Source organism: Podarcis filfolensis (assembly GCF_964270895.1).
Source record: "Podarcis filfolensis genome assembly, chromosome: 14".
In the NCBI taxonomy this organism is placed as follows: domain Eukaryota; kingdom Metazoa; phylum Chordata; class Lepidosauria; order Squamata; family Lacertidae; genus Podarcis; species Podarcis filfolensis.
Genome location: NC_139616.1, coordinates 21,209,049 through 21,231,497, shown reverse-complemented (window position 1 = coordinate 21,231,497; position 22,449 = coordinate 21,209,049). Strand labels below are relative to the sequence as shown.

Sequence of the window (22,449 nt, the reverse complement as noted above, 5' to 3'; positions counted from 1 at the left end):
AAGCATATTTTAAGAGGGTAAGGACACTTTGCTTAGCAGCTGCTATGCATTTCAACAGAGGGGAGCAGAATAATGTGATTAAAAAGCTGTAACATGCTTTTTAATCAACAGAGGGTGGCAGCCACCATTACAACACGCTCGGGGGGGAGGGAATTAAGAGAAGGGACATTTTCCACTCAGCTGGCGATTAGTTAACTTTGTAACTAATAATTTGCACATGTGTTTTCTTATTTCCTCCTCCCTACCAATCCATTTTCCTTTTGTATCATTTTTTTAGAAGTGTAAGCCTGAGGGGAGGGACTGTTGCTGTTGGGTATTTTTGTGATTTGAAAGTCACTTGGGGAACTTCTTTTGGATGAATAGGAAGATATTTTTTTATTAAAAAAAAAATACACGAGCAACATGAAACTCCAGGTTTAACTTACAAGAACAAGGCCAAGATTTCAACTCCAAAACATTAACATTTCCCTGTTTTCTTGGATGCCAGAAAGCTGGACTGGATTGCTCCAGGATGCAACTTAAGAGCTATAAATCCTAGCTTGCAATTGGAAGGTGCAACCTCTGACAAGTCTTCAAAAAGCTACAGCCTAGCATTTAAGGGGGGGGGAGGTTAAAGGTTTCACTACAAATAAAAACTAGTGCTAAGTGTAGCTGAGAAAGATGATGAGAAAGAATTGAGAAGGAAAGGACCATAGCTCAGCAGCAGAGGATCTGCCTTTCGTGCAGAAGGTCTCAGGTTCAATCTCTGACATCTCTAGGTAGGACTGGGAAGGCACTTTGTTTAAAATCTGCAGGGCTTCTGCCAGGCAGCAGAAACAATACTGAGCTAGATGGAGCAATGGTCTGATTTGGGATAAGGTAGCTTCCTATGTTACTATGATAGCTGAAAGATACGGTTCCTAGCAATCTTTTAATTATGTATTTATGTTACTGTTTTTAAATATTTTAAATATCCTTCATTTTGGGGGTTGTTTGCCTCCCTGGGCTCCTTTAGGAGGAAGTGTGGGACAGAAATTTAAAGAATAAATATAAATCAATATATACAAGAGGCCTGCACTGTGCTTTTAAGAAACATCACCAAGAATTTAAAGAATTGTTAAAGTTCACTTCAAATGATTTTATTAGTGTTTAATGTTTTATTGCTGTACACTGATGTGATACTTGATGCTATTGCAATACAGAAATACTATTAGGTTTTCTTTAAGAACTTTCTGACCTACCTTGCCCTTAAAAAAAAAAAAGCTTGAGACCCCCTCTCCTCAGCCCCCCAAACTTCCTCTTTGCCTGACTGACAGTGAAGGTTGTCTTTACAACTGGTACACAAAGAGCTTCTTGTGACTCCACCTCAGACTCTGCATTCACTTTTATTCCAAGATGTTGCTGTCTTAAAAGGAGTCAGAAGTGGAAGGCCTGACTTACCATCTGAGGCGCTGAAATATTCTGGGTTCACAGAGGCATAGAGCACTCCGTTTCCAAGCCTGTCGCTGTTCCTGTTAAAATGCAAGAGGAAAGTTCCTTATTTCAACACACACATTTTTTTTAAAGAAAGAGAGATAAACATTTCACTCTATTCTGGTCCTCTCACCTTTGAGTTCTGGTTTGTGACTTGCTTTTCACACCCACACCCACCCACCCACCCCAACAGCAGCATTTGGCTGGTTGGGAATCAACTGTGTTACTTCCCAAATATGCCTATGCTCAATGACAGACTTATTGAACCTAGGTTAGCTGAACAAAATAACAACAACAGTAACAGCAGCAGCTTGAGTCAATCAATTATAGCAAGGTGAAGAACACACAATATATTTGTCCTTGTCTGGGCTAGTATGACAAGGTTTGTGCCTGACTACAAAATCTATCAGGAAAAGGGCAATATTACTTTCTGACTTACTACATGCTGGCTGTCGTGTTGTTGTGAGGATGTTCTTGTGAGGATAAAATGAGGAGAGGGAGAATCATATTATGCCCCCTTGAGCTCCTTTGAGGAAAAAGTGTGATATAAATGCAATAAATAAATCCAAATAAATATCAACCCTCACCTCTTTTTATTACAGACATACAGCATGATGAGCAGCCCTCCAATGATCAAAATGACAGCAATGGGTAGAACAATAATCAGGTGCAAGAAACCCCCGTAATTCGGTGCTGCAGCAATCAAAACAAGAAAGTAAATAAAAGGGTGGTGATTATTCATGTGTGCATCTCTACTGCTGCACTAGCTAGTTAGACCTCTCCTGCTGGGCAAACTATCTCTCTCTCTCTCTCTAAATATATATATAGAAATATAAAAATCACAGACACAGAACACAGGGCCACCTAACAGAGCGTTCTTTTTACAAAAGCACTTCCAGATGATTGGTATTTTGGGGTACGACTCAACTACATATCAGAAAAATTCAAGCTTCCTGTGCTTCCTGAAAAAGAGCAGAGGTTTTATGATAAAGGAAGGTGATTGGGAAATGGCACTGGAAAGTGTGGGATAACACTTGTTTTGGCACAATGTCATTTAATCTCCTTGAAAATGCTCAATTTAACTTCCTTGCAAATGTTATCAGAACGAACGCTCAAATCGGGATTAAGGTTCAACAAGCAGATCATCGGGAGGAACCCCAAGGGTGGCTGGCTGTTGCTCCCAAGGAAACTCACACGGAGGAAAGAAAAAGAAAAAGAAGACACAGCTCATCTGCTGTTTCATCTACAGTATCTGCCTTGAAACACGGACATTCTAATCAAATCAATCTGGGATAAATATCCAACCATCCATTTTCTGCAAAAAGTTCAGAATCTTAAATCTAAAGAACACACAAAATATTGGGGGGAAAGCAGTTACACAACCAGTGTGTCCGTTATTTCCCTCCCCACCAATGAAAACATCCTTACTTTTGGGCTGCACATAGAATGAGATTGCCTCAGTCCAGGATCCGTTCCCAGCCAGTGACGTGGCTTGAACTCGGACAGAATAATTTCCAGGGTTCAGATGTGTCAGTTTGGCTCCTCGAAGTTTCTTGTATTCTTGTCTTGAAACACATTCCCGCTTCTCCTACAGAAGTTTTTTTGCGGGGGAGAGAAAAGCAGTTAAAATGGTTTTTATTAATGCAGCTTGTGCATGCAGGACACTGAGACTTGAGGCTCTGTAACCCGGAGGACAACTAGCAGAGCTTCTTCAGATGAACTTGGTGACTGGGCTGGGATAGAAGTGCTTAGGCAATCCTTAAGGTATCTTGGTTTTTCAGGGCTTTGTCTATAAACACAAGAACCTTGTAAATTGGGTTGGATGAAAAAGACCTATAATCCCGCTTACCTCTCCATTTTGCCCATATTTGATTTCATACATCAAGATCAACCCATTGGGGCTAACCGGTTCTGGCCACTTGAGGTATATAACGTTTTCTTCCTTCCCTTCCCACGTTACTGGCCCTGGAATGTTATCAGCTCCTTCTGCGAAAAGATGCGGGCAAGAGTCAATGTCAAGATTTGAGGCAAACAACATACTGTGGTGTCACTAAAGTCATAAGAACATAAAGAGAGCCTGTTGCATCATGCCAGCCAGATGCCTAAGGGAAACTGGCAAGCAGGACATGAGCACAATATCACTCTTCTCCCGCATGGCTTCCAGCAACTGGTATCTATACCCTTTTCAGACCCACAACATGCATTTGGGGACCCATTTCTTAATTTTTTACTATATATTTCCCTGCTGATGGTGCTCCTGCTATGACCCACACTGAATTAGGGCATGGCCCACTAGTGGTTCCCAACCCACCAGTTGAAGACCAATGGTCTACACCAGGAATGACCAAAGCCTGTTTTGGGGGCCTAATCCGGCCTGCCGCTTGGTTTAATCTGCCCTGTGGCAATTTATTTCCTGGGGTAAAATCCTTTAAAAAAAGCTCAAAAACTTTGGTCGGCCCTCATGCATGTTCACTTCATCAAATCTGGCCCTCTTTGAAAAAAGTTTGGAAACCCCTGGCCAGCACTCTACAGCAGTGGTTCCCAGTCAGCTAATTACCAAGGAGCGCCTATTTTTCAAAAGCCAAGCCACAGACCACCTACTTTCGAAAATTTTGATATTTCTATCGTAGGTTACCTCTGCAAAGCAATTTTTTGAACAAAATGTGGGGTAGCCCCTAATAAGCAAAGGATTTTAAATATACTAAAAAACAGACTAGGGCTGAGTGATATCTGGTTTTCAACATTGTGATAAATATTCTGATATTCCGAAATATCACGACATCTGAAATGGGAGATCAGCTGTGGGGATGAGGAAAGGAGCAGTCACAGAGGCTGGATGGGGCGGGGGGGAGGGGAGGAAGTGGAGTCACCTCCACTGCATGGTTTGACTGAGAGGGGATGGGTATGCGGAGGCATTAAGCCGCTGTCAGTGGGGCAGCCAGCGAAGATGCACGTCCACTGTGGCTACTGCTGTTTTACCGTTGACTGAGAAAAGCTGCTCTGTCTCAGTGACAGGGGTAGGTAGTGCCACGGTGCCTTGAAGGGCAATCAGCTGCCCTGTTCTCCATCAGTGTAAGGGGGAGGTAGCACCTCACAGTCAGCTGCCCTGTTTCCCCTCAACCTGAGGGAAGGTTGCAGAGTTATCAGCTCCCTCAGGGAAGGCAACTCAGATTAGCAGCATTACCAGCTGAGATCACTGTGCGATATTGGCAGTGCCATGAAATCAGCAGCCTTGCTCTCCCTGAAACAAGGAGCCGGGTCAAAATCATTATCGTGGTGTGATTTTTGGCCAATATATTGAAAAATTGCACAGCACTAAAACAGACCATAAAATTTCTGATATTACCATGCAAAAATGACAAATATTTAATTGGAGGGGACGCAAGAGATGGGGCCATGGACCCCCTGGGTGTGTTCCGCAGACCCCCTGGAGTCCCAGGATCGCTAATTGGGAACCATTGCTCTACAGCGTGTCAGGCAGGGGTCTCTCCCAGGCTAGGAGAGACCCCTGCCTGAAACCATGTAGAGTGTCTGCCAGTCAGTGTAGACCACTGGTCTTCAACTAGCCCTACCTGGAGATGCCAGGGATTGACCTTGAGGGGCATCTGCATGCAAAACAGCTGTTCTACACTGAGCTATGCTCCTTCCAGGTTACTTTCAACACAGGGAGTTAAAACTGCCTTTTGAAAGCGAGTCTGAGATTACAACGTTGTGCCAGGTTTTTGTGGGCTTTTTGTAAGATGCTTTGAATGCAGAGATAAAGATGGAATTGTTCTTTTTATTATGATTAAGGAAGGAAGGAGAGAATTTAAGCCAAGTTTCAAAACTGTACCTGCAGGCATGGTTCTTGCAAAAACAAAGTTAGAGGCGCTACAGCCGAGATTTGCAGCTTCATGATTGCAGCTGTGGATGTCAATACGGTAGAGCGTGAAAGGCAAGAGGTGGGAGATAAGTGTCCGCTCCCGGCCTTCCACTTTGCTTTCGAAGAAGGGAAACTCCATCTCAGCCTCCTCAGCATCCGATTCATTGGCAAAGTGCTCTGGGGCTGTGGCAGTCCTGTTCTTGTGAGCAAAGGTCGTGTTTGCAACAGGCGACAGATCCCTGCGCTTCCGGTCAGGCCTGGACAGAGAAACAAGAGAAGTCAGTGAAAGTGAGATTAGCATCCCTCTTTTATAAGGAGGAAAGCAAATTTAAGACACCCCGTTTGTAGCCAGAAGTCACAATGTTTTGAGAGAAAATAATGAGAACCATTAGGATGGTTAAAGAATGACAGATGTCCAAAGCTTGCATGATGTCCCATTCAACAGAACTCTCTGTTTATAGGTGTTGTCTCTTCCGAGTTAAATTTCACATTGGTGATTCATCCAAGCCCAATAAAACACATTTCACAGGGAAGAGAAACAGAAAGGAGGCAGCTGAGGGCAGAAGTGATATAGAAAACACTGTGGGAATACAGAATCACTTCAAACTCCATGGAAAGTTCAGCAATAGGACAAGCAATCATCACGGAAAGAGGCAGATCCCATCACTGCATGCTTGCAAGAAAGCACTGGCCAGACCTTTGCTCCATATCTAGCTCAATTATTGCCTGCACTGGCTGGCAGCTGCTCTTCCTTTTCAGTTAATTTTTTTATTTGCAAATTAAACAAAGTAGAAAGAAGAACAACAAAAGAATAAGAAAGGGAAGAAAAATAACTAATACATTAATAATACTAATACTAATAAACCAACAGCAGCTCACATCGATACAATTACATCAGTACATCCAACCTACAAGAAATGTATTAAATTAATGTAAGACCTCCAGCTGTCCAAAGAGGTATCCCCAGACTGACATTTCATCTGTAAGAAATATGTTCAAATGTAGCCAGGGAAGTGAGGTCTTCAGACCACTATGCAATAGGTGGTGGGTGTTTAGCCTTCCTGGCTCTAAGCAACCATAAGGGCCCTCCAAGGCTTCAGCCAGGGAGTTTCCCCCCAGCCCTACCTGGAGATGCCTGGGATTTTATATAAATATTTAGAAATCACACTTTTAAAAAACATACAAGGTGGTATACACCACACAAAACTAGAGTAAGAATAAAAACATAAATAAAAACACATTGGCTGGTAAACAGAAATTCAAGTAACAAAGGCCTGTTTGAATAACACAGTTTTTAGAAGATGCTTTTTAAAAGGTAGGAATGATTCCAGCCAAACCTCTGCTAGGTTAGGGCTTGCCCACGCTAAAGACTCGGTCTCTATTAAAGGCCAACCGACCTTCAGAGGCATGAGAAACCATAAGAAATGCCCCATTAGAGGTTCTCGGTGATCAAGGTGATTGTAAGGGATCAAGTGGTACTTAAGGATTGAACCTGGGAGCTTCTGTGTTCAAAACAGATGCTCCGTAACTGAACGACCAGCCTTCTTTAAGGTCTTAGGATAACCTGCCTTGGATAGCTTAGATTACCACCAGGGTCTCCTTTGAGAAGAAGGGCAGGATATGAATTTAAATAGTAATAAATAAAATAGCTGGGACTAGACCTAACTGGTGATGTGTTTAAAAGAACACAACCTTTTTATTTAGCATCTTTGGTGCTTTTGCAATGTTGCACGCTCCAGCAGGAGGCTGGAAACGTACTGCACCAGTCTAATAGAGACTGTGTTGACATACAAATTGCTCTCTCCCACGGGAGACAGCAATGAAGAAAAGACAAACAGAGGAGGTGGGAGAGAGACAGACAGACAGACAGACAGACATGTGCAAGTAACAAGTCGCTTAGAGGGAGCAATCTCACCCGGTTCCTAATCTCACAGTTCCCTGACATCCTGGGTTCTTAAGTCACTTTAACTGCTCAGTGACTTACAAGCACAAGTGACTTAGCAGTTGCATCTCAACTGCTAAGGTTCTTCTAGCATTGAAAAGAAAAATGCACCAATTATGAACACAAGCTGAGCAAAGAGGAGGAAAATATGCAGAAACAGTCAAGGCTCATGCTAGCAAATCATTCCCACTTGCTTCCTCCCACAACCCAAAACTGCAATCTAGAGACTGTCACAATACCTGATCATTTCCTACCATTTCTTCTAGGGTCAAGATGCTCACAGCATTCTGTTGCTTCCCCTGCCCCCACCAATGCATTACTCATACAATTTCAAAATTAACTACCAGCTGAAATAAGAAATCTGTATTTGACTAGCACAAGGATGCCATGGCAGGAGAAAGCTTTGAACAGTGACTATCGGAACTGGCTGTGAAAGGCAGAGCCAGGCAGAAGTTTCTCTGGTTGCTATTGGCTGAATTAGTCTGCTCCTTAGATAATTCAGCAGGGCAAGGAATGACAGCAGTGAATGGCCCAGAGGAATGAGAGGAAAAAGCCGGAGAGAGAAGAAAAAATGGGGCATATAGCAAGTATAAACTTCACACAACCAGGAAAACATGCACTTATCAGCAACCATATGCCACTATCAGTTCCATCTGAGCCTTTTGATATGCAGGAGAAACAGGCTTTTCCAGAAACCTGATTTTAGTATCAAGTTTTGCTACCCAAATCTAAAAGCAAATGCTATCTCCAAGCAATGCTACTGGGAAATGCTGCTTTTCAAATCTAGGCAAAAGAAAGGCAAGCCATTTGCCAGGTCACCTAGGCATCTGTAAGGCCAGGAGTAGCTAGCATGGTGCCCTCTGGCTGGCACTAGACTACAAATTCCATAATCCCTGACCCACTGGCCTTGCTGGATGGGGCTAATGGGAGTGGAGTCCAACAGTATCTGCAAGGCACCATGTTGGACATGCCCCATGTTAAGACTATTCTGAAGGCAACCATATGGAAATCCAAAGCTGTGGAACTCTCTTCAAAGGTTCAGTAACTCCTGCAAAAAGCCCTCCAATGTGATGGGCAAAGGAAATAACCAGCAGTGGGTCTTTAACGTGTAAAAAGGTGAATATGGTATTGAAAGTTTACCACCCTCTCCTGCATGGGGCGGGGAGGAAATAATTGAAGACAGACTTGGGTTGCATAGTATCCCAAAGGAAACTATGTGATCTTGCAATGAGGTGGGGTAGGAATTCTCATTTTTGTTGTGTTACTGGAATGAGCATCTTAGGAATTTTTGTATTGTACATGGTTTTATTTATTTTTGTTTCTCTTTCTTATTTGTCTTGTTAAGTTGCTTTGAGGCTCCCTCCCATAAAGTGAGTAACAAATGTAAAAACAACAAAATAATAGATAACAATACTGAGCAGTTATCTGCTTCCAAGCCCCAATGCAAAGAGATTGGTGCTCACTTTGAATGGCTTGGGACCCAGTTATACGATTTGAGCACCTACTCTTAAATCAAGCTGCCTGTACTCTATGCCCCAACTATGGAATGCACACCCCAAGAAAGCCCTCCTGGCACCAAGAGAGTCATCGTTGATGTACCAGGCTAAAACTTCATTATTATTATTATTATTCACTCAGGCACTTAAAAATCTTCATTATTTGATTGGCTTAATGATGTTTTCTGATAGTCATTGTAAAAAATGCAATCTTGCCATTTTAAATCCTGTGTAAACTCCCCCAAAGTATAAATTTTGACGAAACAAAATGGTTTTTGAACATGGGGCACATACCCTACAAGGCTCAAGGTAACTGCACTTATTTTTGTTACTAGCATGTAGGAAAGGGGTTTTCAATATTACCAGCTGGCGGCGGAGAGAGAAATCAATCGAAAATACAAAACAAAAAGTTATCTGTTATATATTTTGGAAAGTTGTTCATTCACTATGCATTTGGACACCTCTTAAAGATTCTGCAACATTTTCTGCATGAGGGTTCTTGAGATCAAGGAAAGTTTTTGTGTATTTTGTGGTTACAAACAGATGCCATCTTGAACCAGGATGTCAGACATAACTGTCCGACACTGCATTCGTTGATTTTAACCACCAATTTCAATAGTGCACAATTTACTCATTTCACAGATTTCCTAAGCAATGCTGGGTGTAAGGCTGCTCGTTTAAAAGTTTTTAAAAAGAAATGAACCCCGTCGAGTGTTGGAAATGGATCCCCTCACCTGGGCAAAAAGATGGCATTATGTAGAAAATTCTCGAAGACTTTTCGGTATTCTGCCTCCTCTTTCTCTGCCTGCTTCTCTGCCTCTGTCTTTGGGCAGGAGCAACAAGGTCCCCTTTCTCCCCCAGAACCCTCAGGTTTGGTAGGTTCAGTTGCTTCCTCGGTATCAATGGTGCCGTCAGCGTATCTCCGAATTGGGACTTTATCTTTAAAAAAAGAGAGATGTGCGAAGAAATCAGAAGCTGAAGATGAACTGAGAAAGAATGGCCCCATGACAGCCTGCTTAAAGCAGCTCCAAATGTAGGAAATGCAAAGGTCTACTGGCTCCCTATTCCTCTTAAAGTGGTACAAGTCCCAATGGAAGGGTTTTAAGTGAAGAGGGGGCTGCAGAACAGTTACAAACAGGCAAGAAAATTACCCCCCCAAAAAAGGCATGGGTGGCGACACTTGGGAAAGCAGGAAACTGCCTTATACAGTTAGACTTATAACTTAGCTCAGTGTTGTCTGCATCATGGATAGAGAAGCTCAGGGCTTAGAGCGAGGTTAAATTGTATTTAGTTTTTATCCAATATTTGTGCCAATTTGTTTGCAGGGCAGTTACATGGCAAAAAAGACCATTCTACTCACCATGAATGGGATTTCTGGGTCTCGTGGAAGCTGCTGTCAAACTATGTTATACTGCTATCCGGAGGTCAACAGGTAAAATAGCAAGTTACATTTATAAACACAAAGAATTCCTACTTAGCTACCATGGATTTACACAACAGTGGAAGGTATTAGGCATCTAGACAAGAGCTTATAGGATTCTGATTCCTCAGTATCAGACTTGTAACTCCATTCATCATCAACTGCCAGCACACTGTGTCATGATCTCCAAGGGAAGCAGAATACCCAAGCTAGGACTTAAGATCCCCTATCCCGCATCAATGGGGAACTGTTGGAGTAACATTAGGTGGGTTTGGAGACCTTAAAGCAGCTGGCTAGGAAGTGCCCTGTGGCAGGACTACATCCTTTGCTGAAGTTCCCAGGAAAGATTCTTCAATGTATTGCAGGAGATCTGGGTTGAAACTAACTCCTGAAGGAATTCTAGCAGAATCCCCCAGAACCTGATGTAACCCCTCATCTTCCCTGGCAGAGAGCGTTAGCGGTCACAAGACATTCCTGGACTTTGGTGTGGGTTCAGGGCGCACTGCTAAGTCTTGAAGCAGATGATAAGAGTCTGATTCTACTACTTCAGATTGTCCACTCCAAAACAGGGATGCAGAAAGGGGAGGTATGGGGAAGTCGTTGAAAGAAGGTTTAAGGAAAAAAAGGTGAAGAAATTATACGTGTTTATATGTTTGTTTGTTTGTTTATGTATTGTGTTGTATTGTCTTTTAATATGTGTTGAAAAACCAATAAAAAATTTATAAAAAAAAACAGATTGTCCACTCCATTTATCACCATCTGGATCCATCATCTGAGGATCTAAATGTTGGTCTTCAGGGGAAGCACAGCCCCTTGGGAGGGACTGAGATCCCCTGCCAGAGCATGTCAAAATCTAACTGGATAACTTTTGGAGCCACTGCAGAAAGGTTTTTCATCCTGGACTTAGGCTTAGGATCAAGGGCCGCTGTGATCACCTTGTCAGCAGATGTAGAAGTGGCTGCAGGAAGATCAATGAGTTTGTCTCCTTAGCCTTGCCTAGAAGCATGAAGTAATGGGAGTCCTGAAATCATCTATCAGATTCTGACTCCTCCCACTTCTCATTCACCACTCCAACTGACACCCTCTTCACTGAAGGAGAGATGCTCTGATTCCTGATCTTTGGGGAAAGAAGAGCCCCATGGGAGGGACTGAGGAACCCTACGGGAAGGGCACACTCTAGACCATCTTTTGGCCTGGTGTGTAGGAGGAGCAGAACTAGAATGATTGAAAGTGACCTAAGGTTGAAGAGAGGAGGAAGGCATAACTGAATTTCTGGCCAGATCTACCAGCAAAGCCAATACAATAACTCTGGATGCAGATCAGGCATAGCTGGAGTCTGGAGCTGTGTGCCAAGGGCAGAAGATGCTGCTGCCAGAGGTGATAGTTTTTGCGAGGGAGCTATGCGCTGCTAAATCAAAACTGTAGGAGCTTCTGTGGGATTTCTAGAGGACCGCCCAGGAGAGAGGGGAAACTCTCCAAACACTTGCAGAGGGGAGCAGCAAGTAGGCTGAGTTGGGGTTTCCTCTTTGCCCCAAGAAAACGCTTCTGCCTACTTGCCCTTCTGATTGAGTGCATGTCCATAGGAGCAGGGGGTCATGCCAGCTGCTGATCTTCCACTTACAGTGCCCCCTTGGGTGGCAAGATTGAAAGCAGCCGGGGGAAACTACTTGCATACCCTCTCTGGATCTAAGGCATTCATTGTAGAGCACACTTAGGGAGGGGAAAAACTGACATCAAGGCTGAGAAGCAGAAAGGATGGTTGAAGACTGATGCAGTCAACAGAGTAGAGGGGTGTCATCATTAAGTTGTGCTCACAGAGGCTGGGTCCTAAGCCTGTAAGGAAGAAAACTGCAGTGTAGCAGTCATTAGCTCCCTGCATGAGGTGGCTGATTTCTTTAAGGCCTTGCACATATTTAAAGTGAATTCTTTTTTATTTTGCCCTTGCCTGTAGGCTAAGGCTTAAGCATAGCTGAAGAGACTGAATTCTCTGGCGACGCCCCCCCCCCACTTGCCCGTGGGCTAAGGCTTAAGCAGAGCTGAGAGGCTGCTATGAGCAGGGACAAGACGGGTTGAGAGCACAGATGAATGGGCTTAAGGCAAGGTGGGAGGCAGTGACAAGCAGCGGAAAGGGAAGACTCATCTAGGTCCAGTGGAAAATGAAAGTAAAAATGGGTCTGGACACTTAAAAGCAGAGCAGGAGGAAAATGCTTTGGAGGAAGCCACACTGGAGCTAAATAACAAAGTTATGAGTAAAAAAAGAGAAGGGGGGGTCAGCCAGAAGGGGTTCTAATGAAGGCAAACAAAGGTGAAAGGGAGAAGCAATCAGGGATAATGTCTGAAATTTGACGATGGAGCCAGGAGTCTTACACGACTGCTTTCGATGCACGCAAAAGAGAAACTGGCTCCAGAAGGGACAGGGAGGAGCTACAGAGGAATTATTTGTATTTTTAAACTTATTTTGCCTGTTGACTGCCGGATGGCAGTATAACACAGTTTGGCAGCAGCTTCTATGAGATTCAGAATTCCCATTCATGTTGAGTAGAAGTGAGTAGAAGTGGAAGTTAACTGCCCTGCAAACAAATAGGAAGAAATGTTTGATAATAACCCAATCTGGCAGCAGCTTCTACAGAGAGACCCAGAGAAAGCATTCATCCCACATTCATCTTGATTTGCTTGTGGGATATTTACACTTTTCAATACATTTCTCTGCCACTTTCCAAACTGCAAAAATTCCATGTTCTCTTTTTTAAGTGGATTTGTTGTACTAGGATGTCGGAGAACTTTAATCCACTCACAAACCTAAAATTCTGGTATGCTACTCAATCACTCCCATGAAATACTGGCAGTATGGAGGCATCCCATATTACCTTTGCCTCCAGGCGGAGGAAATCACACTTACAAATTTTCCTCTGCATTCTCCAATTCCCTGAAATGAGAACTAAAACTTCTCTAGGGTGCTAGAATTTTTGTTCCATTTTTTAAACTTGCAAGGAGATTCCTTTTGTTTGTAATATGGAGGAATACTCAAAAACAGTACCTACCAGCTGTAGGATGAAGGAGCGGTACAGCCCATTCTGCTACTTCACTCTACTGCATGTGTAGATCACACCTTGATGATCTGCAGCCGATTTTGTGAAAAGCTAAACCAGCCTTTCCCCAGCCTGGTACTCTCCCTAAGTTGGTGGTCTCCAACTCCCATCAGCCCCAGACAGAAGTCTCTCCCAGTCCTACCTGGAGATGATGGAGACTGAATCTAGGACCTTCTGTATGCAAAGCAGATGCTCTACCACTGAGCTATGGTCCTTCCCCAAAAGACCATATGTTGTTGAACTACATCTGCTATTGACCCCGCAATGAACCAAGGGAGATATAATTCAGCAACCAAGGTGTTGCTGAACTGCATCTCACATTGACTGCTGGTAGCAAAGCCAACATTCAAGACTGTTGAGAGTTGTAACCCTACAACTTGGGGGCGGTGGCAAAAGATTTCCCTATCCTTGCTCTTTGCAATCTTAGGAATTTTCAAAGTGCTAAGATGAGGAGAAACCCTGAAATTGTGTAAAGGAATTTCAACCTTGGTCTCACCTTTGGAGCAGTAGTTGTGCCTATAAAGGTAACTATCCTGAGGCTGCTGTTGCCACCGCACAATATAGTAGGAGAGGTTGCCATTGGGGAAAGTGGGTGGGTTCCATTTCACAATCAGCTGAGAGGAAGAATTGGAAGCTGAAATGACGTCCAGAGGAACAGATGGTACTAAGGGGGAAACATAAGAAAAGAAGTAAATTAGAATTCCTGCAAGGTGATTATCACCTCCTAAAGCCAGAAACAGAACGAGATTATATTTACAGAGAAGAAAACCATTGTTAACGTTCTCCATGCAGGATATGTTGTGAACCGCTCTCAGATCTACAGGTATAGGGCGGTATACAAATTTAATAAATAATAATAAAATAATATCCTTGCTCATTCACCAGAGCTAAAGTACAAATACAGGACAACATGGCACCCAACATGCACATCCGTATTTATTTATTATGGGTTTAGACTATTAATGTACTGGTCCGTTACAATAGTCTCCAAGTGGTGTACAATGAATGCAAAACAATGGAATGGAAATTCCAACACCTCCTGCCCCGTAATTTTAAGATTCTGTTTAAAATTGAGGGGTTTGGCCTTTTTTTTCTTTTTTTTTTTACTAGGTAGGGGTTGCCTGCTTAATGAGGGAGGTAATCCTGCTTTTATCTGTTTTATGGGGAGGGTTGCCTCTTTTTTGTGGGGTGGAGGTAGTTCTGAGCATAACCAATCCCCCCCCACCCCGTGAAATGGATATTTGTAGGTTCCTGTGGCAGTTGTGCTCCTATGCCTAAAAAGGTCAGCAAAGGCTGTTCCAAAACAACACAGGTTCATATGCCCCCAAATGAACCTGACACTCATTAAAGGAACCTGTGGTTCCTCGGGAGCATAATCAATGTTCCTTAATTAGAAGATCAGTTGTGTCAGAGAAGCTTCTCTGAAAGGCAGCCTCTGGCTTCTCTCCCTGTCACAACTGCCCCCTCCAGCAACACACAGCCCACAAAAGGGGCTTGACTATGCACTGGGATGCACTCTCGGTTCACATGGGACAATGGGGAGGGCCCGAGAGGTCTAATCAGTGCCCCATATGAACACAGAATGCATCTTAGGAGGCTCCCCAGAATGCTATGCCATTCCCTCTGCAATGCACAGGAATTCCTGATGTGCAAAGGGTTCTTTGAAGAAGGGAAGTTTAAAAAAACCAATGGCATCAAGGCATAGCCAACTAAGCAGATTAGCCCAGTAAATGGTCTAGGTGTACCCAGCGCTATAGAATTGGTGAAGCTCTGTACCTGGATTGGAGACCACTGGGAAATCCTTGTGCACACTCTTAGCTTTCCAAGGAAAAATGGAAATTAGAGAATTTACAACAAATATAATAATTTGTGCTACCTTAAATATGGTCAGGGACGTGCATACTCTCGTTCTTAATACATGGGATTCTGAGCTAAAAATAAACACATTCAGGACTCTAGTAATGCAAATAACCGTAACATATTTAATTCCGGCTAGCCTGGGAGGGGATGGGGAGTTTACCGCACAGAACTTCAAAGCATCAGACACCCTGTTTCAGGAGAAATGAGACTTATTTTTATCACAAAAAGTGTATGTTGCAGAGAATGGCATGCATACCCCCCCAAAAAAGTTCCCTGTCTGCAGCAGAACCAGAATCAATCCCGTTTCCACACTGAATCAGATACAATTTCCATTTTCAATTAAGAGAGACTTCGTTCAAGATGATTAAATGCTGTTGGGCATTTATCTGTGTTTGATTAATCGGACAATTATCACCTCTCCACACACAGCCCTGTATTGGATACAATTAAGTTCTGGCAAGGCCAAGGTGGAGAGGTGTTGTATAGTTAAAGCCATCACTGGTCTGCAGGTGCTGCCTGATGTGCTAACAAACAAAACAGCCCCTGCACACGAAACATCAAAATCTGTTGTCACTGGAGACCTACCTGCATGGGGCAGCTAGGATGACTCCTTGCTTCCCTCTTTCAGCACTAAACTTTCCCCAACCACACCATAGCTGGTCCCTAAGCTGGTTTTCAAACAGCTTAGTTCTCGAACGTTTTGGCTCCCAAACACCGCAAACCCTGGTCCGGTTTGCAAACTATTTTTGGAAGCTGAACGTCCGACAAGGCTTCCACAGCTGCACTTTGGTTTTTGAATGTTTTGGAAGTCAAACGGACTTCCAGCATGGATTCCGTTCGACTTCCAAGGTACAGCTGTGTAGCACTTTCCCATCACCTAGGCAACACAACCTCTATCCTCTCTCAACCAGAATTCAGGAAGCACAAAGGGCATCAGAAAGCTAAGGACCACACCAACAAGTCTTAGGGAAGCTTGGGCCTGATAGCATAGAATGTATGGAATGATATATGGCATATATCTCCTTAAAAAACGTATCATCCCAAACTAGGGAAGCTATGCTGAATTAACCTAATGGTATTTTACACTGGCCAAGTTGCACAATATCGAGAGTTGCAAAGGTTGGTGGGTTATTTCCACATGTGGTGGGAATGTCCAGTCATACAAGTGTTGTAAGGAGTTCTTCAGCAAGTCTCAGCTATAGTGCAACAACTTTTTTCAATGCACCCTGGACTAGCTTTATTGTCAATATTACCTGATACAATGTGAAATGTGCAATATAAAGAGTGAATTGTTTTCTTACTTGTAACTGCACTTACGGAAGCTGCTCAGCACTGGACATACCACAGACATTTTATTCTAAGAGGTTGCTGGAGCAGAATCTGCAGATTGGCTGTGACAGAGTAATTGAGAGAGCGCAACAGACAGGCCAGAGAAGCCAAAATGCAGAAATCTTTCTCCATTACCTGCAACACTTCTCATTGTTTATGTTAATAAACAAGAGGGTAAATTACTTACTCCAATTTTGCAAAGGCCCTCATGCTCAGATGTAATTCCTAAGCATTTCTAGTCACTGGTTTGATAATAATATAACCTATGCATCCTTTATTTTACTTATGTTGTGTATTCAGTCTCAGTTGTAAGTTTGTGATGTTGGATGCCATATCTATACCAAGTATTGAAAAGAATTAATTAATAAAATAAAAAATAACAATCTGAGAAGGCTCATTCATCACTCATTGACTGTAGCACCAAGTCCTGACTTGGCCATCACAGGTCAAACTTCTACAGAACTTCAATGTAGGTTCAACAGCAGGGCACCAAATTATGCATATGTGTGAATGAACTGGCCAGAGCTTTTGATTCTGCAATGTATTTACTTCTGAAAAAACTGCAGCCCTGGTAGCATTCAGCCTTCGTACTGGTAAGCCACATTAAAGCAGCTGATTCTAAAATTCAACAGTGACTATTTTTGCTCCTTGTTTTTGCATTTTCATATCAAAAATCCCTGGATCTTTGAATTAAACAAAGCTTGGATGAGATGTTGCAAAAACCAACAAACCGTATCTTCTGGCCATCTGCTGGAAAACCTGTGCAACACCTCCCCTTCCAATATAAATCGCAGAGTACTGACTAATAGCCTGATGCTACTATGCACATTTACTCATAAGCAAATCCCACTGGGACACAGCAGGACAAAATCTGAGTTGCATCCTAGTATCTATGTTTTGCAGCCAAAGCCTAATTAAGCCGAAACACTTGAGATTTATTGTTAGTTTATATTACCCACTGAAGGCACTGTGGATTGGTTTTCCTAGCACACAGCCCTCTCTGTCAAAGCAATACCATCTTTCGAAAGCGCAAAGTAATTTATCGGGACCAAGTGCTGTCACGCAGTTGTATTCAACAGAGTTTTACTCACAATAAACCCTCTGAAAGTTAATGGAGTTAAGACACCTCCATGAATTTTGAAAATGTCTGAATATGACTAATACTGGACATAATATTTTGGGTTTTTGTTTTACCTGCAGCTTTTGTTCGGATGTAGACAATCTCACTCTTTGCTCCATGAGCATGGTAATTCTCCATCATAGTGAGCATGACAGCCTTGACGTAAATGGCATACTGAGTCCATGGTTTAAGCGCCTGTAGCAAAATCCCCGGATTGTCTTCTTTATTTTGAGGAAGGTCCACATCAACCAGGTTCCAGCTGTTAGAGCGGCATGCATCTTGCCCGTCATATTCTGTCACATTCTTGAAAGGTCTGGAAACAGGCAACCAAAGAGGGATGTGAATTTTTTACTTCTAACAAAAATCACTTTAAAAACTTTTAAGGATGGAAGCTTCATGCCAACTTTCCCCCAATGAAACTCATAATAATAAAACTTCTGCATTTTATAGAAGGAGTATTAAAAAAACAAAACCTGGAGAATCCCAGGTTTTTATTTCTCAAGTTCTATTCATATTTAGGAAACCAAGCCTTTGCAAGTTACTGAAATGACAAGGGATCTCCAAAAGGGGCAGGCCACCGTCGTTGTTTTTGCTTCCCACAAAATGAAGCTTTTTGTTAAAGACAAAAGCAAACAGCTTTTTATTCAGCCACTCCCTGGCTAAAGCAGACTTAAAGCAAAAGAAGAAAATAAATAAATAAAGAGAACCTCCCACTCCTCTTGGACAAGATGCATGCTTGCAGCCTCCAATAAAGGACTTGGATGGTTAGTCCCAACACTACTTTTTTTATATAGGGAGGTGGGGAATGCTGAAGTGATATTAACAGCCACCACTGGCAGAATTTATTTCCTACAATAGACTGACTACTCATGAGGTGGGCAGACTTAAGGGGTAGGCAGAACTTGTCAGATCTACTTCCCCTGCCCAGAACCCAAGATCCACCAAACAGACCAGATGGAAAGGGCACACAAGGGTGCCTCTGAGCACATTCTAAGCCTAAAGATTTATTTTCAGCATTAGAACTCAGCTGAGCCCACAGTCCTCTCACAAAAGGGATCACGTTCTTTATTTCCAACCTAAATTAGGCAGCTGAAAAGTCAGTTTGATGTTGCTATGTTTAAAATCCTTGATGATCTACTGAAGATTGCCCCAAAATTTCCCAGCAGGTACCAGTCTACCTTCCACCCTCTCCTGCTTTAAATCTATCAACCTTGCACTCTTTTAGCTCCCTAGTCAATGGTCTGAAAACTCCATTACTTCCTTCTTATCCAAAATTATACAGCCCCTGTGAGGATTCATCCATCTCATTCTGCTCTTCAATTTCCTGCCTTCACATCACTCATATAGGTCCCATCTGAACCATATGTTTATATCACTTTTATACCACTTTAAACAGCCATGACTTCTCCCAAAGAATTCTGGGAGCTGTCATTTCTTAAGGGTGCTGATAGTTGTTAGGAGACCCAATCCCCCCCCGCCCCTGAATTACAATTTGCAGAGTAACTATCAATCCTTCTTCACATGGAACTCTGAGAACTGTAGTTCAGTGGGGGGAATAGGGGCCAGCTAGCAACTCTCAGCACCCTAAACAAACTACACTTCCCAGGATTCTCCGGGGGTAGTCATGATCAGTTAAAGTGATATCAAAGTGCTTTAAATGTATGGTGTGAATATAGCCTTAATGCCTGACTTCTGGTTAAGGCCAGTCTGCTCTCTGTAAGATGGGGGACAACCTCTTTGTCATCATCATCCTGCAAGCTTTGCAAGAGGCACTCTTTGAAAACAGCAATGTCATAAGCAATCTTGCTATGAGGGGAAAAAGGTGGCCCTTCAATCCAGCCTTTCACAATCAGGTGTCCTCTGGAGGCTTTGAACTACAATTCCCATCAGCTCCCACTGGCACCATCTAAAACATCTGGATGGCACCCAGTTGAGAAAGGCTGCCCTCGTCCATCTCACCAGGACCCCATGGATTCAGTCTCCTTCTATTATTAGTCAAAATACATACACAATCACTAATTATATTTAACGAGTGCTTAACAAAGGGGAACAGATCAATATTTAAAAGAAAACCACTGTTTTGACAGATTTTTACTGTCAATGAAACTTGTTTAGTCAACTGAGTGGCATTATTCAAACGACTCGCTCATCACCCACTCCTGGCTGAAACACAAACTACTATTTTACACACAACTTTGAAAAGTTTTGGAAGAAACAATGGTAAAAATATTAGGTTACACCAAAGCACTGTACACAGAAGAACTAAGAGGCCTTGCCCACAGAGTCACAATCTAGGTGCACAAGAGACGCTGACTACATTCAAGAGTAAAACTATGATTTATCATTAAGAGAACAACCCTACCCAAGCCTTGGGCTCTCATACTCCCCACTCCTCCATTACAACTATGACGAAATCAGAAGATTCCATTTTTATTTTTGACTAACCACAGTTTAGCATTATGACTGAACCTGGACAAACTGTGGTTAGCCTCGAATATGGTTTACTTAAGGAAGCCAACTTCAAACCATGGTTTATGGTAGTGGCTCACTTCAATAAACAATAACTAACCAGATTTCACAGTCCAGATGCAATGCTGAGCTGTGGTTAATCAAAAGCAGACTTCAGATTGCCTCCTCAAAGCTGTGCTGCTGGAGGAGGAAGGAGCATGTGAGCTCATCTACTATTGTTCCTATCATAAGCCTTATTGAGTTTATTATTATGTCTGAATGCAGCCAAAGGAAAGGAATATGAGAAAGGGGATGGGGAAAATTCTAGCCAAGATGGAAACATACTGTGGATGGCAAGATATTCCATAGCTTTTTACATACTCAAAGTGACAGAGCCACTTACAATGTCAGAAATAAGAAGAAAAAATTAAAAAGAGGCAAGGGAAAAGATGGGTAATAGAAGAAAATATAGGGTGGCGGGTTCCAAAGTAACAGGCAGCAAGGTTAACAAAGCAGACATGAGAGTCTAAAAAACACCAAGGAAAAAAAAATTCACAAAAGAGTGGCCGGGGAAACCCAACCAGATGGGTGGGGTATAAATAAATTGTTGTTGTTGTCGTTGTCCTAGAAAGCCAACATCAAACCATGGGTTATGAAGCTGACTTGATAAACTAAGCAGAGTGATTTAAACCAGGATGCCTAGCTTAAACATAATGGGATTCTTTAGCAGCTTGTCCTTCTCCAGTGTAGGAAGAGAAAGAAAGTAGAGCACACAAGCCAAACACTTTGATCAGGCATCTTCAGGCTCAACCATATTGCAACAAACCATAGTTTAACGTTATGTGGCCACTGTATTCAAGAGGTGCTCTACCCTTTCATGTTGCAAACATTTTTTGCTATAGGTACATGATGTGAACCATCACCACGCAACTTTAAACAGTTGTAGATATACCCTTGGAAAACCTCAACTGGTGAGACTTCATTTTAAGTCTCCACTGAGCCACAGTGCTCAGTGGATTACCTGACACCAGTCTCTCATACACATGCACACCTCACTCAGCCTACCTGGGATAAAGTTCTTTGGCAAAAGGACCCAATTAAAATGCTATCTAACCCTTGCTATAGTTTAACAGCATTTGCTCTTTGTCCTCAACTTGGCGGTCTTTAGTAGGAGCTACATGGAGATCCAGGCCCTCTTTTTCCTCAATCAGTAGCATCCTTCATACAATTTGCTACCCTTTCCTCCCGCCACCCCACATACGCAAAACACACACATAAGTGGTATCATCTGGAGATGTGCATACTCACGCCTCTTTGTAATAAACAGTGAAGCTAATCAGATCTCTGTAGTCTTTGGGGCGATACTGTTCCCAGGTTAGCATGATCCGATTCTTCCTGGTTGTGTTGGAAATGAATTTCAGAATGTGGCTTTCACCTGAAAAATGCAGGACAGCAAGTGAGCTGAAGCGTCACAAATATGTAAGTGTTAACACATGCAAGGATTTTTGTTAGGTTCCAACTTAATTTCTAATTCTATCATTGTTCTGCTTTTACTTTTTAGTAGCGCAGGCTACAAACTGGCAGAGCGGCACTTACGGTCTACTCACACGCAGGAATATCATGGATCACCCTACTTTCCGAAGAGTTTTCCACTGCTAAAACTGACTGGAGATTAGGGGGGTTATGGTCTTTGTCTTCTCCTGCAGTGAGAGGCCTGGGGTGGGGGCTGTCTGGCACTTAAGGTGTGACAGGTAAAACATTCCTGTAAGCACAAATGCACTCCCCCCCCATAGGAATGTGAATGTGTAAATCAGCCTTATACAGGTAGGGATGAGGAACCTCAGGCCTGGTAACCAAATGCAGGCCTGAATGCTTCTTTGTCAGGACCTCAAGATTCTATTCAGGCCACACCCCACACCAGCCCTGCTTTGCGTTGAGTGTTTTTGCCTGGCTGGACAAAACTAGCTGTCTGTACAAGGGAAAATTTCACATTCTCTAACCTGCCTATTGTTGCTTCCAGCCTCACCCACCGCTGACATGTGGCCACCAGAATGTTGCCAAGAAGGTAATATGGCCCTTGAGTTGAAATGGGTTCTCCTTCCCTGCTTCAAAGTCCTTCAACACCAAGAGCTTCCCAACTAGGGAAAGACGATATCTGGTTTTCAACATCATGATATAGCAAAGGTAAAGGGACCCCTGACCATAAGGTCCATTCGTGACCGACTCTGGGGTTGCGGCACTCATCTCGCTTTATTGGCCGAGGGAGCTGGCGTACAGCTTCCGGGTCATGTGGCCAGCATGACTAAGCCGCTTCTGGCGAACCAGAGCAGCGCACAGAAACGCCGTTTACCTTCCCGCCGGAGTGGTACCTATTGATCTACTTGCACTTTGACGTGCTTTCAAACTGCTAGGTGGGCAGGAGCAGGGAGAC

The 22,449-nt window shown here is 43.0% G+C and overlaps 1 protein-coding gene and 1 long non-coding RNA gene across 2 annotated transcripts in view; one reads left to right on the top strand and one right to left on the bottom strand.

Moving 5' to 3' along the window:
- IGF1R (insulin like growth factor 1 receptor) overlaps positions 1-22,449 on the bottom strand; it is a 185,471-nt gene that overhangs the window by 21,453 nt on the left and 141,569 nt on the right. Inside the window, exons 7-15 of the mRNA XM_083586238.1 lie at positions 21,327-21,453; positions 17,645-17,883; positions 13,758-13,925; positions 9,487-9,691; positions 5,285-5,571; positions 3,302-3,438; positions 2,881-3,040; positions 2,040-2,145; positions 1,420-1,490 (exon numbers count right to left, since the gene is read on the bottom strand). Coding sequence (XP_083442364.1) covers positions 1,420-1,490; positions 2,040-2,145; positions 2,881-3,040; positions 3,302-3,438; positions 5,285-5,571; positions 9,487-9,691; positions 13,758-13,925; positions 17,645-17,883; positions 21,327-21,453 — 1,500 coding nt within the window. The remainder of the gene's footprint in view (positions 1-1,419; positions 1,491-2,039; positions 2,146-2,880; positions 3,041-3,301; positions 3,439-5,284; positions 5,572-9,486; positions 9,692-13,757; positions 13,926-17,644; positions 17,884-21,326; positions 21,454-22,449) is intronic.
- Positions 1-22,449, top strand: part of LOC310749837 — an 807,599-nt gene that overhangs the window by 756,400 nt on the left and 28,750 nt on the right. The gene's annotated exons all lie outside the window — the stretch shown is intronic.